Here is a 13,163-nt window from a genome sequence, read left to right as displayed (position 1 = left end):
ACCAAAGATAGACCTAATGTAATTAACACTTTTCTGATTTCTAAAACCAAAATTGTTCCTATCTGTAAAGGTTAAGCTGAGTTTACACAAGAGGTCAGAAATGGGGGTTGCTAAATCCAGGTTAGGAAATTCCTGAAGGTTTGGGGCTGTGAAACCTGGGAAAGGGTACAATGCCAGTCCATCCTCCAAAGCAGCTATTTTTCTCCAGAGAAGCTGATGTCTCTCATATGGAGATAAGTCTGGTAGATGACCAGGCCCTGCCTGGAGGCTGGCAACCAGCTGTGGCAGATGTCAGCTCTGAGAGGTGCTACAGCCAGAAAGAATATCTATAGTGCTGAAAGTAATGAGACAAGCAAACAGAGGCGTCACTAGGGTGGGTTGCACCCTGGGGTGTAACTGATTCAAGTCACCCCCCCCATTGGGCATCACCCCTTTTGGAGGGCTGCATCACCCCCTCCGCACACAACCCCGCCCACTTCACATGGCCCCTCCCTCATCCGTAATCCAAGATACCAGTTTTGCAGCATTTAAGTTTCCCCCACTCACCCACACGCTTTTAGCTGAGCCGGCGGCAGCGCGGCCCCGGTTTCAGAATCCCGGCCAGCCCACACACAGCAGCAGCGTTCTAGTCCCAGGGCCAGCCCCTTCTTGTTGGGGGGGACCATGGGTCAGTGCCTGGGGCCAATGAGAATGCTCTGGGGGAGGGCCGATGGCCCCCTTGGTCCCGCCCTAGTGACGCCGCTGCGAGCAAAGAGCTGCAAGACAGTGAGTGGCACTAGAATGGGATTCTCCATCAGACTTTTCAGAACCTGCTCTGATAAACTGGAGACATCTCATCTCATGGAGGCTCTGTTTATGGGCCTTCTTGCATACAAGACACTGCTCTCAAAGAAGCCATCTTTAGATCCGGCTGATCTGGCCAATGACCACCCAGTTTTGAATTTATCATTTCTGGGTAAGATAACGGAGAGCAGTGGCTGCAGCTGCAGAGTTTCCTGGAGGATACAGTGGCTCTAGACCCTATCCCAGTCCAGTTTCCACCCCAGCTATGGGACGAAGACAGTGCTGGTCACCCTCACAGACAATTTCTGCAGACAGCTGGGTTGAGGCAGGTCGGGATTGCTGTTGTTGCTTGAACTGACAGCAGTATTCAACATGGTCAACTATGACGGCCCACCAACTGCATGGTGACCCCAAAGACATTGCCATGTCCTTTGCTTCCCTGGATTTTCACATGGTTGTGAGAACAGAGTAATGCTTAACCTGCCATGTGGCTAGAGGGTGCAGGTTCTCAGTGCAATTATCAAGCCCAGCCATATAATTAGGAAGAGTAAGGAAGCTCAAGTTGGGCAACAGTGTGAAGGGAACCATTAAAATAGCAGCCAACTGTCAGCTGGGTTTTTACCACTATGGGGAGTGCCATTAGGATTTTTCTCCCCAGGTACCAAAACCTTCAGGGCAATTCTCTGGCTGCTGCTGCAGCAATCGTGGAGTGAGCTTTGAAGAGGACATAAATGACAGAAATATTTGCCATATTTAGAACTAGTGAAACACTACAACCGTTTTCACAGATAGCTTACCGCGCGGTCACAATCCTGTTCCCTCCGCAGCATCTGTCAGATTTCCCACCATCTGCACCGGAGTTACAGGAAGTGCCGCGTCTTTTGCATAGCAAACGTAAACTGGGTTTTAGCGGTTTATGTTTGCTACGCAGAAGCCACGACACTTCCTGTAACTTCGGCGCAGATGGTTGGAAATCCGACCAGACGCTGCGGAGGGAACAGGATTGTGTCTGCGAGATAAGCTGTGTGCAAAAACGGTATGTGTGCTTATCGGTGCACCTCGTTAACAGCTCCCTAAGCAAGGTGGGAAGGGAGATATGCATCTTTCCTTGAGATGCCCCAAGATGACACCTGACAATCATCTGTATGGACTGAAACCTTAAGGTAGAGCTGTGGGGATCGTGTGCTGGCAGGGAACCAAGAGACATAAGCCCCAGAAGTCTTCCTTATTGAAGATAAACACAGAAACAGCCATACTTTAGGGTTACCATTTTGTTTCATTTTAAGAGCATGCCCTCACTCACCTATCATTAATTCAGCTACATGTTAATGCCAAAATTGGTTACTCAGAAAGGACAAAGGCCATAGTACAGCCATCCTAGGACTGTACCACTCTGGATCATGAGGGGGGGAGTGGTACAGTCCCAGGATGGCTGTACTGTGGCCTTTGTCCTTTCTGAATAACCTGTTTTGACATTTACATGTAGCTGAATTAATAATGTGTGAGTGAGGGCATGAAACAAAATGGTAATCTGAGAGTATCACTTAAGCTACCTCATATGGAAGATACAACTATGTTAGGGTTAACAGCATGGTTGTCTTTCAGGGTTACAAACCTCCAGGAACTGCCTGGAGATCTCCTATGTAGGTCAGTTCTCCTGGAGAAAATGGCTGCTTTGGAGGATGGACTCTATGGTATTGTATCCCACTGAGGTCCTCCCCATTACCAAACCCTGCCTTCCCTAGATCTACCCCCAAATATCTAGAAATTTCCCAACACTACTGGCTAGGCATTTTTGTGGATTATTGAACAAGCAATGTACTTGATGCTGGGATAGTATTTTCTGAAACTACAGAATATAAAGCATCTTTGGGGATTTGGGTCAAACTATGGATACTTTCACATGGTGACGGTTTGCAAGTGGATTTTGCCATTCTTGCACCATAAAAATCCAGTTGCAAAGCATGCTATTTAGTGTGTATGAATGCACCCTATGGCTGATTACAGACCAGCACTTTGGGCCGACTCAGAGACGCCTCTGAAGTCAGCCCAAATAATCCCTCCACACAGAAACATCTGCCGGGCGTCCCCAGCTCGCACTCACCCCGTCCTTCCGGCCGCTCCACCTGGCTTGAAAAGCCATCACTTTGAAAGTGGTCACAAATGTTTGAGCCGGCCGGTAGTTGCCTCCCTGCCATCTGGAAGGGGAGGGGCACAAGTGAGGTGACTTGGCAGTGTGGAACTTCCAAGCCGCCTGAAGCTGTTTCTGGGGGGGGGGGTTAAGAACCCAATGAGATCATTCATGCACATCAGTGTTTCCCCCCCAGGGGAACAAAGAGGAATCCGGCTTCCTGGTTGCCTTCCTGTGCGGAGCTGCCTGACGGACTGGAGGCGGGCGGCTTGCGGGTGAGTGTGTGGAAGCTCCCGAATGGCTCTTTTTGCACCAATCCAATTCGGGACGCCTCCCAGCCGCCCCAAAATGCCCGTCTGCTCTCAGCCTATGAGTCTGCCAAGCATACTGTTATTGCAAGCTACACATTCCTCCTCTTCCCTTCTCACTAGCATTAGACTCTTCTATCTTCTGCACCAAGTGAATATACACACATATGATCAAGGGACAAACAGACATATGAAGGAGTCTAGTTTAAAAAAAACCTAATGTGAATCCATTCAGTTTGCCAGTCCTCTGGAGGGAAATTCTCCACTCCACCTCTCATTTCCCACTGACAGTCCAAGCAGTGGCAGAAGAATTTCTAAATGGCCACCAAGCCAATGACATGAAGTGATGCCTCTCTTTTCTAGGAGTCACCAAAAGTGTCACCCTCCAGGCTCCTAATCCGTAACACTAAGGCTTCAGTCCTATGCACACCTACTCAGGAGCAAGTCCCATGGAACAAAGTGGAACTTACTTCTGAGTAAACATGTATAGTGCTCTATTAAGCTTTGTAGATGTCCCTGGAGCTCAGTCGACATGACAAACAGAGTGGTACTGTTTCTGAAAGACTGCAGATATCCTCTTTAAGAACTTCATTCAAAGAATTATCAAGACTTGAAGTTGAAACACACAGAGAGAGAGAGACCCCAGAGCAGAATGGGCAGAGGGATGAACACATGAAATAGAAGCACAATTTGGATGCCACAGACAGACAAGTTGATGGCTGCTGCTGTGAGTTGGCTGAAAACACTAGGGATATGCAAGGTGCCCCCCCCCCGCCTTTTTCCTCCACCTGTACTCTGCTTGTACTTCGGTAAATGAACACACGTGTTGGTGTACTATACCCACCACTCTGCATCTATTGCATAGGGGATTATGCGAACATGAACACATAAAGCTGCCTTACACTGAAACAGACCATAGGTCCATCAAGGTCAGTACTGTCTAATGAGCCAGGAGCAGTTTTTCAGGGTCTCAGGTGGAGGTCTTTCCCATCATCTACCACCTGGTCCTTTCAGCTGGAGACTGTAGGATTGTAAGATACAATTATATATTAGTCAACACTGCTTACTGCAGTTGCATCTTCAGCGGGTAATACAAATTATATGAATTTCCATCAGGGGTATCCAACTAACCAGTTGCCACAACAGTTTGTAGCAGAGGGTTGATATCAATTCCCATTCATCTTCAATCTAGGGAAATTAATCTCCTTACATTGCAGGTTCCAAATTTCACAATTTTCTGTGAAATAAAAGCTTTAATTGTACAGAATTCTGGATCTGAACTTTTGTATCCCAAGGTGGAACTCACAAAACATTACTATGTATATTCTTCTGAATGTGAGCAGATTCAAGATGCAAATCTGCACAGCAACTCTGGAACAAACTTTCAAAAACCTGAATGTTTAAGATATGCACCTCTGCAAGTGAGAATTCTTTGCACAAGTGGAGCATCCATGCCTTAGAGAGCAATTCCAAGCAGCTCTACTCATAAGTAAGCCCCATTTTATCAATGCCACTTACTCCCAGGAAACTGCTCCTAGGATTGCAGCCTCACCTTAATTTCATATTTCAGCCATATTTAAATATCACTAGTAGTAATTAGACCTTCATAAAGTATTATGTACACCATGCTGGTGCTATAAAATACTATTTTTTTTTTTAGAAAACAAACTTATAACTCCACATAATTCCAATATAACGCTGAGTTTTCCCCCCTCCAATGGAAAAAACCCTCTTCTTTCACCATTTAACCAGCTAAATCACATGAATAGTAGCTGATCATACAAATAAATAAAAGCTCTTATGGTACACTTCTATGAGACTTCTGTTCCAGTGCCAAGTGGGGAGGGTATCATAGTATTTTGCATGGACTTTAAATGCTGTTGTACATTAAAACTTGCTGAAAACCATGTCCACGCTGGGTCCACATACGAAAAAAGCACAAACCACACTCCACACCTCTCAACCATCAAACCACCCTACAGACAAAAAAAACCCCTCCTCTCTAATCGACATATACAAAACAGTAGTGGAGACAGAGCTATTCAGTTTTTAGGCTTCGATGAGGGAGAAAAGGTTATCCTCACAATCATATGCTTTTAAACTATCTTCTATTTAAACTGGTTTCCAAGCTATTTCTTCCACCTGCACTTCAATCATCAACAAAGCAGCTTGATTTTCTTTTAAAGATGAGTTCTTCCTCTGTATGTTTTTAATTTTTGTCCAACCCAGATTTCATTTGGTGTCCACTTTATACATACCTCCTTTTCTACAAATTTTCTTGCCGGGTTTTCTGGCACATTCCTTGGATATTCTTTTGACTGAAAAATGAATAGAAGACTAGAAAATAACATTGAGCTCCGTCACACACAGTAGGAGCATGCAATTCCACTAGCTAACTTCAAGATGGCCTCCTTTTTTGTTTGGTTAGGTGTGGAAGAGTCTCAACTGCGGTTTTTTTGCCTACCCATGCAATGGTTCGAGATGTTGATGCATCTTTCCCAGAATTCAATGAGTGGGAATGAGAATTAGATACCAACTTTGACCTAAAAATACACGTGCTGAAGGACAAAATAAATGCATCTGGACAAGAGAAGAAGGAAGGACGTAGAAGCTAAGAACCAAAGCATACATAGAAAAGCCACATGCATACATGTGAAAAAGAAAAGAAAAGGGAGAGCTGGCATGCAGACAAGAAAGCCGTGCTGGCTACCAGTACACATGAATTAAGAGTAAAAAACTTCAAATAGGAATGTAAAAGAAAAGAAAATTCTCCTTGCTTTTCCTGCAAATCACTCACCATCCTCAGTTGGGACATATATATTTAAATACAGGCAGTCTTCATTCTGATCTTGTACGTAGGTTGAAACTATATCCAAGTTATTAGTAAACCAGACAGGAAGCATGACTTCAGGTAACCGGCCCTCTATAATGTTCTGGGGACACACCGGAGCAAACTGTGTAGCATTTTTGATATCTGGCCAGGGAGATGGTGGTTCAGGAGGTTGAAAACGGCGCTCCCCGGTGGGCGGGGCAGCATAAGGAACCCCAAGGAACTGGACGACTGGCCCCAAAATCTCATTGTTTAATTCCTTCTTCATCCCTCTGACTTTACCAAAGTTGGTCGTCACCACTGGGTCCGTATCATCCAATTTTTGTGACGACACAGTGGCAGCGTGAAGCAAGAAACCAAGTATGCAAAAAGTGAATGTGGCATCCAAGCCCATGTGCAAGAGGCGGACTAGTATTGCTCTCCACACACAGTTCAGCCACATGGATCTTGGAAAGGCCATGGTCCCACATCAGTTGTCTCACGATGGCCAACACGATTTTTATTTGTATCCGCTTGATGGGGAGGGGAGGAGGGTGAATGAGAACTCTCTTCAAGGGGGCCAGGGAAATGAAATGGATCGAGCCTCCGAAATGCGAGCCGGTCAGAATGCTCGCAAACGGCTCTTCACACGACAAGCATCTTCCATCGATTTCATTCTCCTGGAGGCCGCGTCTTCACTCACCCCTATTTATCAGATGACATTCTATTGACAATGTTGTTTTCCATAGTAGCAATATGAAGAGAGAAGCCATTTATTGTAGATTCCCCACTTATAAATCAATTCCAGTTAGCTGTAGGTCTATATCCTGGAGAAAAATGAAAAACAAATCATTAGTATGAAAGAGCTAATCCAGGCAGAATAATAACTCGGTGTTTTACAAGTTACTGTACATACATTAATAGTTTCTGAAGTAATGCAAGTAAAATATTACAATACATAGTTTATGGTTCCACAAGATGACAGGCCCAAAAAATATGACTGCCAAGTTATTTATGATGTCACCTGCTGAGTTTGCACATGCATCATGGAAACGCAACAGTGAAATCCACATGGCTAAGTGTAAACCCATGGATTCAAAGGCTGGATTAAGGATGCCTTAAAGTTGTATTTTTATTTGTCTCAAAAGGGCTTGCAATCAATTTTAAACTTGTTACTAGAGGCCAATTTAATAGAAACCACAAATCAATTATAATTTTATACAACTTTAAAATATGCTGTAAATACAATATGAACTGCAGATTTCCAGAGAGAGAGAGAGAGGCACAGTGACCTGTGGAACATTCTAAGGCTGTCAAGAAAAGAGGCACAGCTGAATTCTTTCTCCAGGTACCTATCTCAAGCCAATACAGTGACATCCTAAGCAAAGTGGAAAGGAAAAGTCCCCCGCGCAAGCACCAGTCGTTTCCGACTCTGGGGTGGCATTGCTTTCACAATGTTTTCATGGCAGACTTTTTACGTGGTTTGCCATAGCTTTTCCCAGTCACCTACACTTTCCCCCCATCAAGCTGGGTACTCATTTTACCAACCTTGGAAGGATGGAAGGCTGAGTCAACTTTGAGCTGGCTACCTGAAAACCCAGCTTCTGCCGAGGATCAAACTCAGGCCGTGACTTGTGAGCAGAGCTTAGGACTGCATTACTGCAGCTTTAACACTCTGCACCACAGGGCAAAGTGACACCCTTCTAAATCCACTGAAGCCTACTGAAAGTATCAGTACCATGACTGTACAACCAAGTCAAAAATGAATCCAATGTAACTCAACACATATCCTCAGGCCTTTTTTTGTAGAAAAAGCCCAGCAGGAATTCATTTGCATATTAGGCCACACCCCCTGACAACACCATTGTTTCACACGGGTCTTTTAGTAGGAAAAACCCAACATGGACATATTTGCATATTAGGCCACACCTCCTTATGCCAAGTCAGCTGGAACTGTGTTCCTGTGCGTTCCTGTTCAAAAAAAGTCCTGCATATTCTAATAAACTCATGGTAGCATCAATCTCTCTCTCTCACACACACACACACACAGAGCTGCAAGACAGGTCAAAACACACCATTATGTCCACCATTATGGACATGTAGTGTGTCTAAAAAGTACTGGAAGGAAATCCATAAAATATTGGTAGATATTCTCAAAGTTAATTTTCCTCTCAAGCCAGAGTGTATGCTTCTTTCACTAGTTAAAGAGACGGTCCCACGGGAAGATGAATTCATCACAATATATATTATAACGGCGGCCAGAATTTTATTTGCCCAAAATTGGAAAAGCAAGGTGCTCCCAAATAGGGAAGAAATAATTCAAAAAATCATGCAGATGGTTGAAATGGATATTTTAGCTAGTGTAATAAAAGGAATCCCGAAGAAGGAAGCAAAAAGAAGATGGGAAAAAGTATATTTCTGGATGGATAGAAATTAAAGTTAATTGGTTAAGAACTATAACTAATTATTGTATTTTCTTTTTATAGCATTATTTGTATTAATCAAAAGGATATTTTTCTTATTTGGTGTGAATGATGGAAAGGAATTCTGTTAATTGTAGTGGTAGATTTTACACCATAGTTCTATCTCACCCTGAATGAAAGAAGCTGTTTTAGGATGATGATAATCCTTTCTAGGTCTGTAACTGTTGAGCAGGAGGAGGATGTTATGTTTAATTCCTTTTGTTTATAAGATCAGATATCCTTTTTTGTTGATTGTACGACTGAGATGACCTAATAAAAACATTATAAACCCTAACAAAAAAAAACAACACACCATTATAAACACACACAAGAGACCTCTGAGAATAGGTAGCTGTCTCAGGACAACACAGGAGCATCCTAAGCAAACTGACCCTTCTAGCCCACTGAGAGTGTCTTAAACTATGATTGTACAACTGAGTAAAGAATGAAGCCAATATAATTCAACACACATTCTAATATGCTTGTGGAAACTTTCATCTCTCTCTCTCTCTCTCTCTCTCTCTCTCTCTCTCTCACACACACACACACACAGCAATGACAGGTCAAACCACACCATTAAAATACACACAAGAGACAGACCTTTGAGAACAATCTGAAGATCATCTAATGGGAACATCAGGCACAGAAGCACAAACTATCGGACCTCTTTGGGGCCCAGATTATCATTATTAGGGATAACCTAACTCCTGGCTAGTTTTTGATCTTTGGGAAGAGTGTGCCTTTTAAACCAGCGTAGTAGATTCTTATACACCAGGTACTTAATCTCTTTACATATATGCATCAATGGATATTAAACTACTGTTGCCCCTTTTTGCTTTCCTTCCCCCCTTTAGAAGAAAGCTTCGGCTAGCCAGATATTCCTTTCCACTCAATAAAGGGTAAGTGAGCTTTCAGCCATAATAAAGGTAAAGGTAAGCCTCTGTTCAAGCACCAGTCGTTTCCAACTCTGGGGTGACGCTGCTTTCACAACGTTTTCATGGCACGCTTTTTATAAGGTGGTTTGCCATAGCCTTCCCCAGTCATTTACACTTTACCCCCAACAAGCTGGGTACTCATTTTACCGACCTTGGACGGATGGAAGGGGAAGGGAGCTGTCAGCCATATTACAGCACCCCAGTCTCTGCCCAGCAAGATAGAACTAGTTATTTTCTGCTCCAAAATCATCCATCAAAGGAGAAGACAAGATTGTAACTATCTTAACTATCTAGCAAAAGCTTAGTCATATTCAAGGCAAACTTGCCAGCTTGGAATGAAGCAAGTCGTACATGATGCAATGAGATTATTGGCTCGCCGATATGGAACGGACAAGTTAGTATTGCCTCCCACTCATCAGTGACATTTGAAGCAGCTGGACAATTGAACCCAGTGTGCGGATTCTTCATAATAAGCTGTACAGTCCATATGACTAAGTGTTTACAATATGTCAATTACTCTAGTCTCTTTCCAGGCTTTTGCACAAGATTTGTCAAGCCATTGCCTCTCCTCACTTTTCACAAGGGAATGCCCACCCTGTTTCCTGCCCATCTGGGAATTCTGCTTCCTTCCTCTCATGATGCTTCCCACCAAACTTCTGGCTTCCCTTGCTCCACCTCATCTCTGTAGGCTTTCCTTGGGGCTATGTACATGGCAGCAAGCCTGATTCTTAATGGTTGGGCAGCTAAATTCAAGCCCAGCAGCATCTTAGGGACAGCAAGATTATTTTGAGGACGGTATAAACTTTTGAGAGGTAAAGTTCCCTTCATCAGATGTTTTTTGCTTCCCAAAAGCTTTAGAAGATTAGACTGAGGCTATCATACTTTGGTCAATTCTGAGAAAATTGGAGTCACTGGAAAAGTCAATAATGCTAGGAAAAGTTGAAGGCAGCAAGAAAAGAGGAAGAGCCAACATTAGATGGATTGGCTCAATAAAGTTTGCAAAACTTGAATAAGGCTGTTAACGATAGGGTGTTTTGGAGGGTATTAATTTATATATACCATTTTCGCACACAGCTTACCTCGCAGTCACAATCCTGTTCCCTTCGCAGCATCCGGTCGGATTTCCCACCATCTGCGCCAGAGTTACAGGAAGTGCCGCAGCTTCTGCGTAGCAAACGTAAACTGGGTTTTAGTGGTTTATGTTTGCTATGCAAAAGCCGCAGCACTTCCTGTAACTCCGGCGCAGATGGTGGGAAATCCGTCCGGACGCTGCGGAGGGAACAGGATTGTGACTGCGAGGTAAGCTGTGTGCGAAAACGGTAATAGTCACCAAAAGTGACTTGATGGCACTTAAACACAAAAGGTGATACACTCTGCAACTATTTAGCAGCTGGGAGTCACCTAAATCAGTAAGTTAGAGCAGTGATCCCCAACCTTTTTGGCACCAGGGACCGGTTTTGTGGAATACAGGTTTTCCAGGGACTGGGGTGGTGGGGTGGTTTCAGGATGATACAATTGTGCACTTTATTTCTATTAGTATGGTGTGGTGGTTGTGCATGGACTCTTATCTGGGAGAACCGGGTTTGATTTCCCAGTCTTCCACTTACAGCTGCTGGAATGGTCTTGGGTCAGCCATAGCTCTCGTAGGAGTTGTCCTTGAAAGGGCAGCTTCTGGGAGAGCTCTCTCAGCCTCACCTACCTCACAGGGTGTCTGTGGTGGGGGAGGAAGGTAAAGGAGATTGTGAGCTGCTCTGAGACTCTAAAATTCAGAGTAGAGGGCAGGATGTAAATCCAATATATTACTACTACTATTACTACACTGCATTATATAATTAAATAATTATACAACTCACAGCCCAGTTATTAACAGGCCATGAACCGGTACCGGTCCATGGACTGGGGGTTGGGGACGTCTGAGTTAGAGTATCTCCCATAACCTTTATCAGGGCTTTTTTTTTAAAGGAAAAAGCCCAGCAGGAACTTATTTGCATATTAGGCCACACCCACTGACACCACCATTGTTTCACACAGGGCTTTTTTGTAGAAAAAGCCCAGCAGGAACTCATTTGCATGTTAGGCCACACACCCTGATGCCAAGCCAGCTGGAACTGTATTCCTACTCAAGAAAAGCCCTGTTCTTTATGATTCCTCCTGGATCAGACCTGCCATTCATTCCTATGGAGAAAAAACAAAGTGCTGCATTGGGAACAGCTTTGAGTCAGGGGCAAAAGTTGTCAATGCATAATGGGATATCTTATAGTGTATGTGTGGGGGGAAACATCCCCCCTGCCCCTTCCAAAGGTAGCTGCAGAGTTATGAGGAAAGGGCAATAATGCATTTATGCAGCTTCTCCATTTCTCTTGAAGAAAAACAGGAGCTAGATTCAAGAATCAAGGAGGCAATGCATAGTGCTGCTTAATATCTCAGAATCTGGAAGCAGCAACTGATTTAGAAAGGACAGGTAATGCGGCCAGGATTTTTTTGAGGGGATGAGGGGTTTCCGTGCCCATGAAATGTCATTTCCTTTATTCCCTGCACAATCACAAAAGTGGACAAGTCTCCCATGCAAGTGTCTAAACATTATTAACAGTTGCTCCGCTGCCCTTTGGTTCAGTTCAGTCCAAATCAGAATTTCACCTTTCTAAGCCTATTGACTCTAGTGGATTCAGAATGATGCAACTACTTTGGACTGCAGTGCAAGATACAGGTCGCATGCTGGGTTTATGCAGGGTCGAGTCTCAGTAGTTGTGGAGTACTAAGGACAGAGATCAGCTTTTGCTCCATTGTTGCTCTTGAGTAACACTTTCCATCTCCCTTATATGTTAATGGCTACCATGGGGAACTGAGACCATAACAGAGAGAGATGTGGGGGAAGCACTGAATTTGTGGGGGCAAAATGCATGGACAGTCATACAGTGCATGTTAGTTCAAGAGATGTCCTTGCAGTAAACAAGCCCCTCCCCCCACACACACACACATGCTGCCTCCCCATCATAATGACTGGCATTTTGCTAGCTAATCATTTTGCTAGCTTATACGCTAGAATACAGGCAGTTAATTTCTACACAATCAAGGCTTGATCTACTAAAAGAAGAGATAAAGTGAATATGTGTGGCAGTTGTCTGTTTCTTACAATGCTACAACTTTTTTTTGTTTTACTTTTGCTGGTGTCATCACACATGAACTTCTAAATCTAGGTGTGGGACTACACAGGAAGTCTGTTAGACAAAGTTGCTTTTAGGGGCTGCGCCCAGTCTTCTGGTCCTTTGTTAGCCATCCCAGTTGAGAGTTCCAAGCTCCATTTCCCCCCAAGCTAGAATGAAGTAAATCTAATGTGGTGGTTTGGAGACCTTTAATCCTAGAGCTGCCAATTCTTGGTTGGGAAATTCCTGGAGATTTGGGAGAGAAGACAGGGAAATAGAGTTTGGGGAGGTGAGGGACCTCAGCATGGTATAATACCACAGAGTCCACCCTCCTAAACTGTCATTTTCTCCAAGGGTACTGATCTTTGTAGTCTGGAGATCAGATGTAATTCCAGGTTAGCAATCCCATTTTACTCAGTGTGCAATATATGGCATCCTTTATTAATATTAATTGCATTTCCCAGCCCAACCTCACAATTACAGTTAGAAAACATAGCATTTTCTCCTTAATTAATGAAAAACATCAAATGTTTTTAGGGCCTGGCATAGTTCACCTTTTTATTCAACACTGAGTCTTTTACAAAAGGGAAGT

General features: G+C 43.8%; 1 protein-coding gene across 9 annotated transcripts in view; it reads right to left on the bottom strand.

Moving 5' to 3' along the window:
* Nucleotides 1-13,163, bottom strand: part of NLGN1 (neuroligin 1) — a 755,656-nt gene that overhangs the window by 706,466 nt on the left and 36,027 nt on the right. For 5 of the 9 annotated variants that reach the window (XM_060242531.1, XM_060242526.1, XM_060242529.1 and 2 more), the window contains exon 2: nucleotides 6,020-6,858. In XM_060242531.1, the coding sequence (XP_060098514.1) occupies nucleotides 6,020-6,512 (493 nt within the window). In that variant the 5' untranslated portion in view covers nucleotides 6,513-6,858. Of the gene's footprint in view, nucleotides 1-5,480; nucleotides 5,541-6,019; nucleotides 6,859-13,163 lie in introns of all 9 variants that reach the window. The other 4 variants (XM_060242522.1, XM_060242524.1, XM_060242523.1 and 1 more) reach the window with 1 other exon arrangement.

Source organism: Heteronotia binoei, chromosome 6 (genome assembly GCF_032191835.1).
Source record: "Heteronotia binoei isolate CCM8104 ecotype False Entrance Well chromosome 6, APGP_CSIRO_Hbin_v1, whole genome shotgun sequence".
Lineage (NCBI taxonomy): Eukaryota > Metazoa > Chordata > Lepidosauria > Squamata > Gekkonidae > Heteronotia > Heteronotia binoei.
This window is presented reverse-complemented; position numbering and strand designations above follow the sequence as displayed.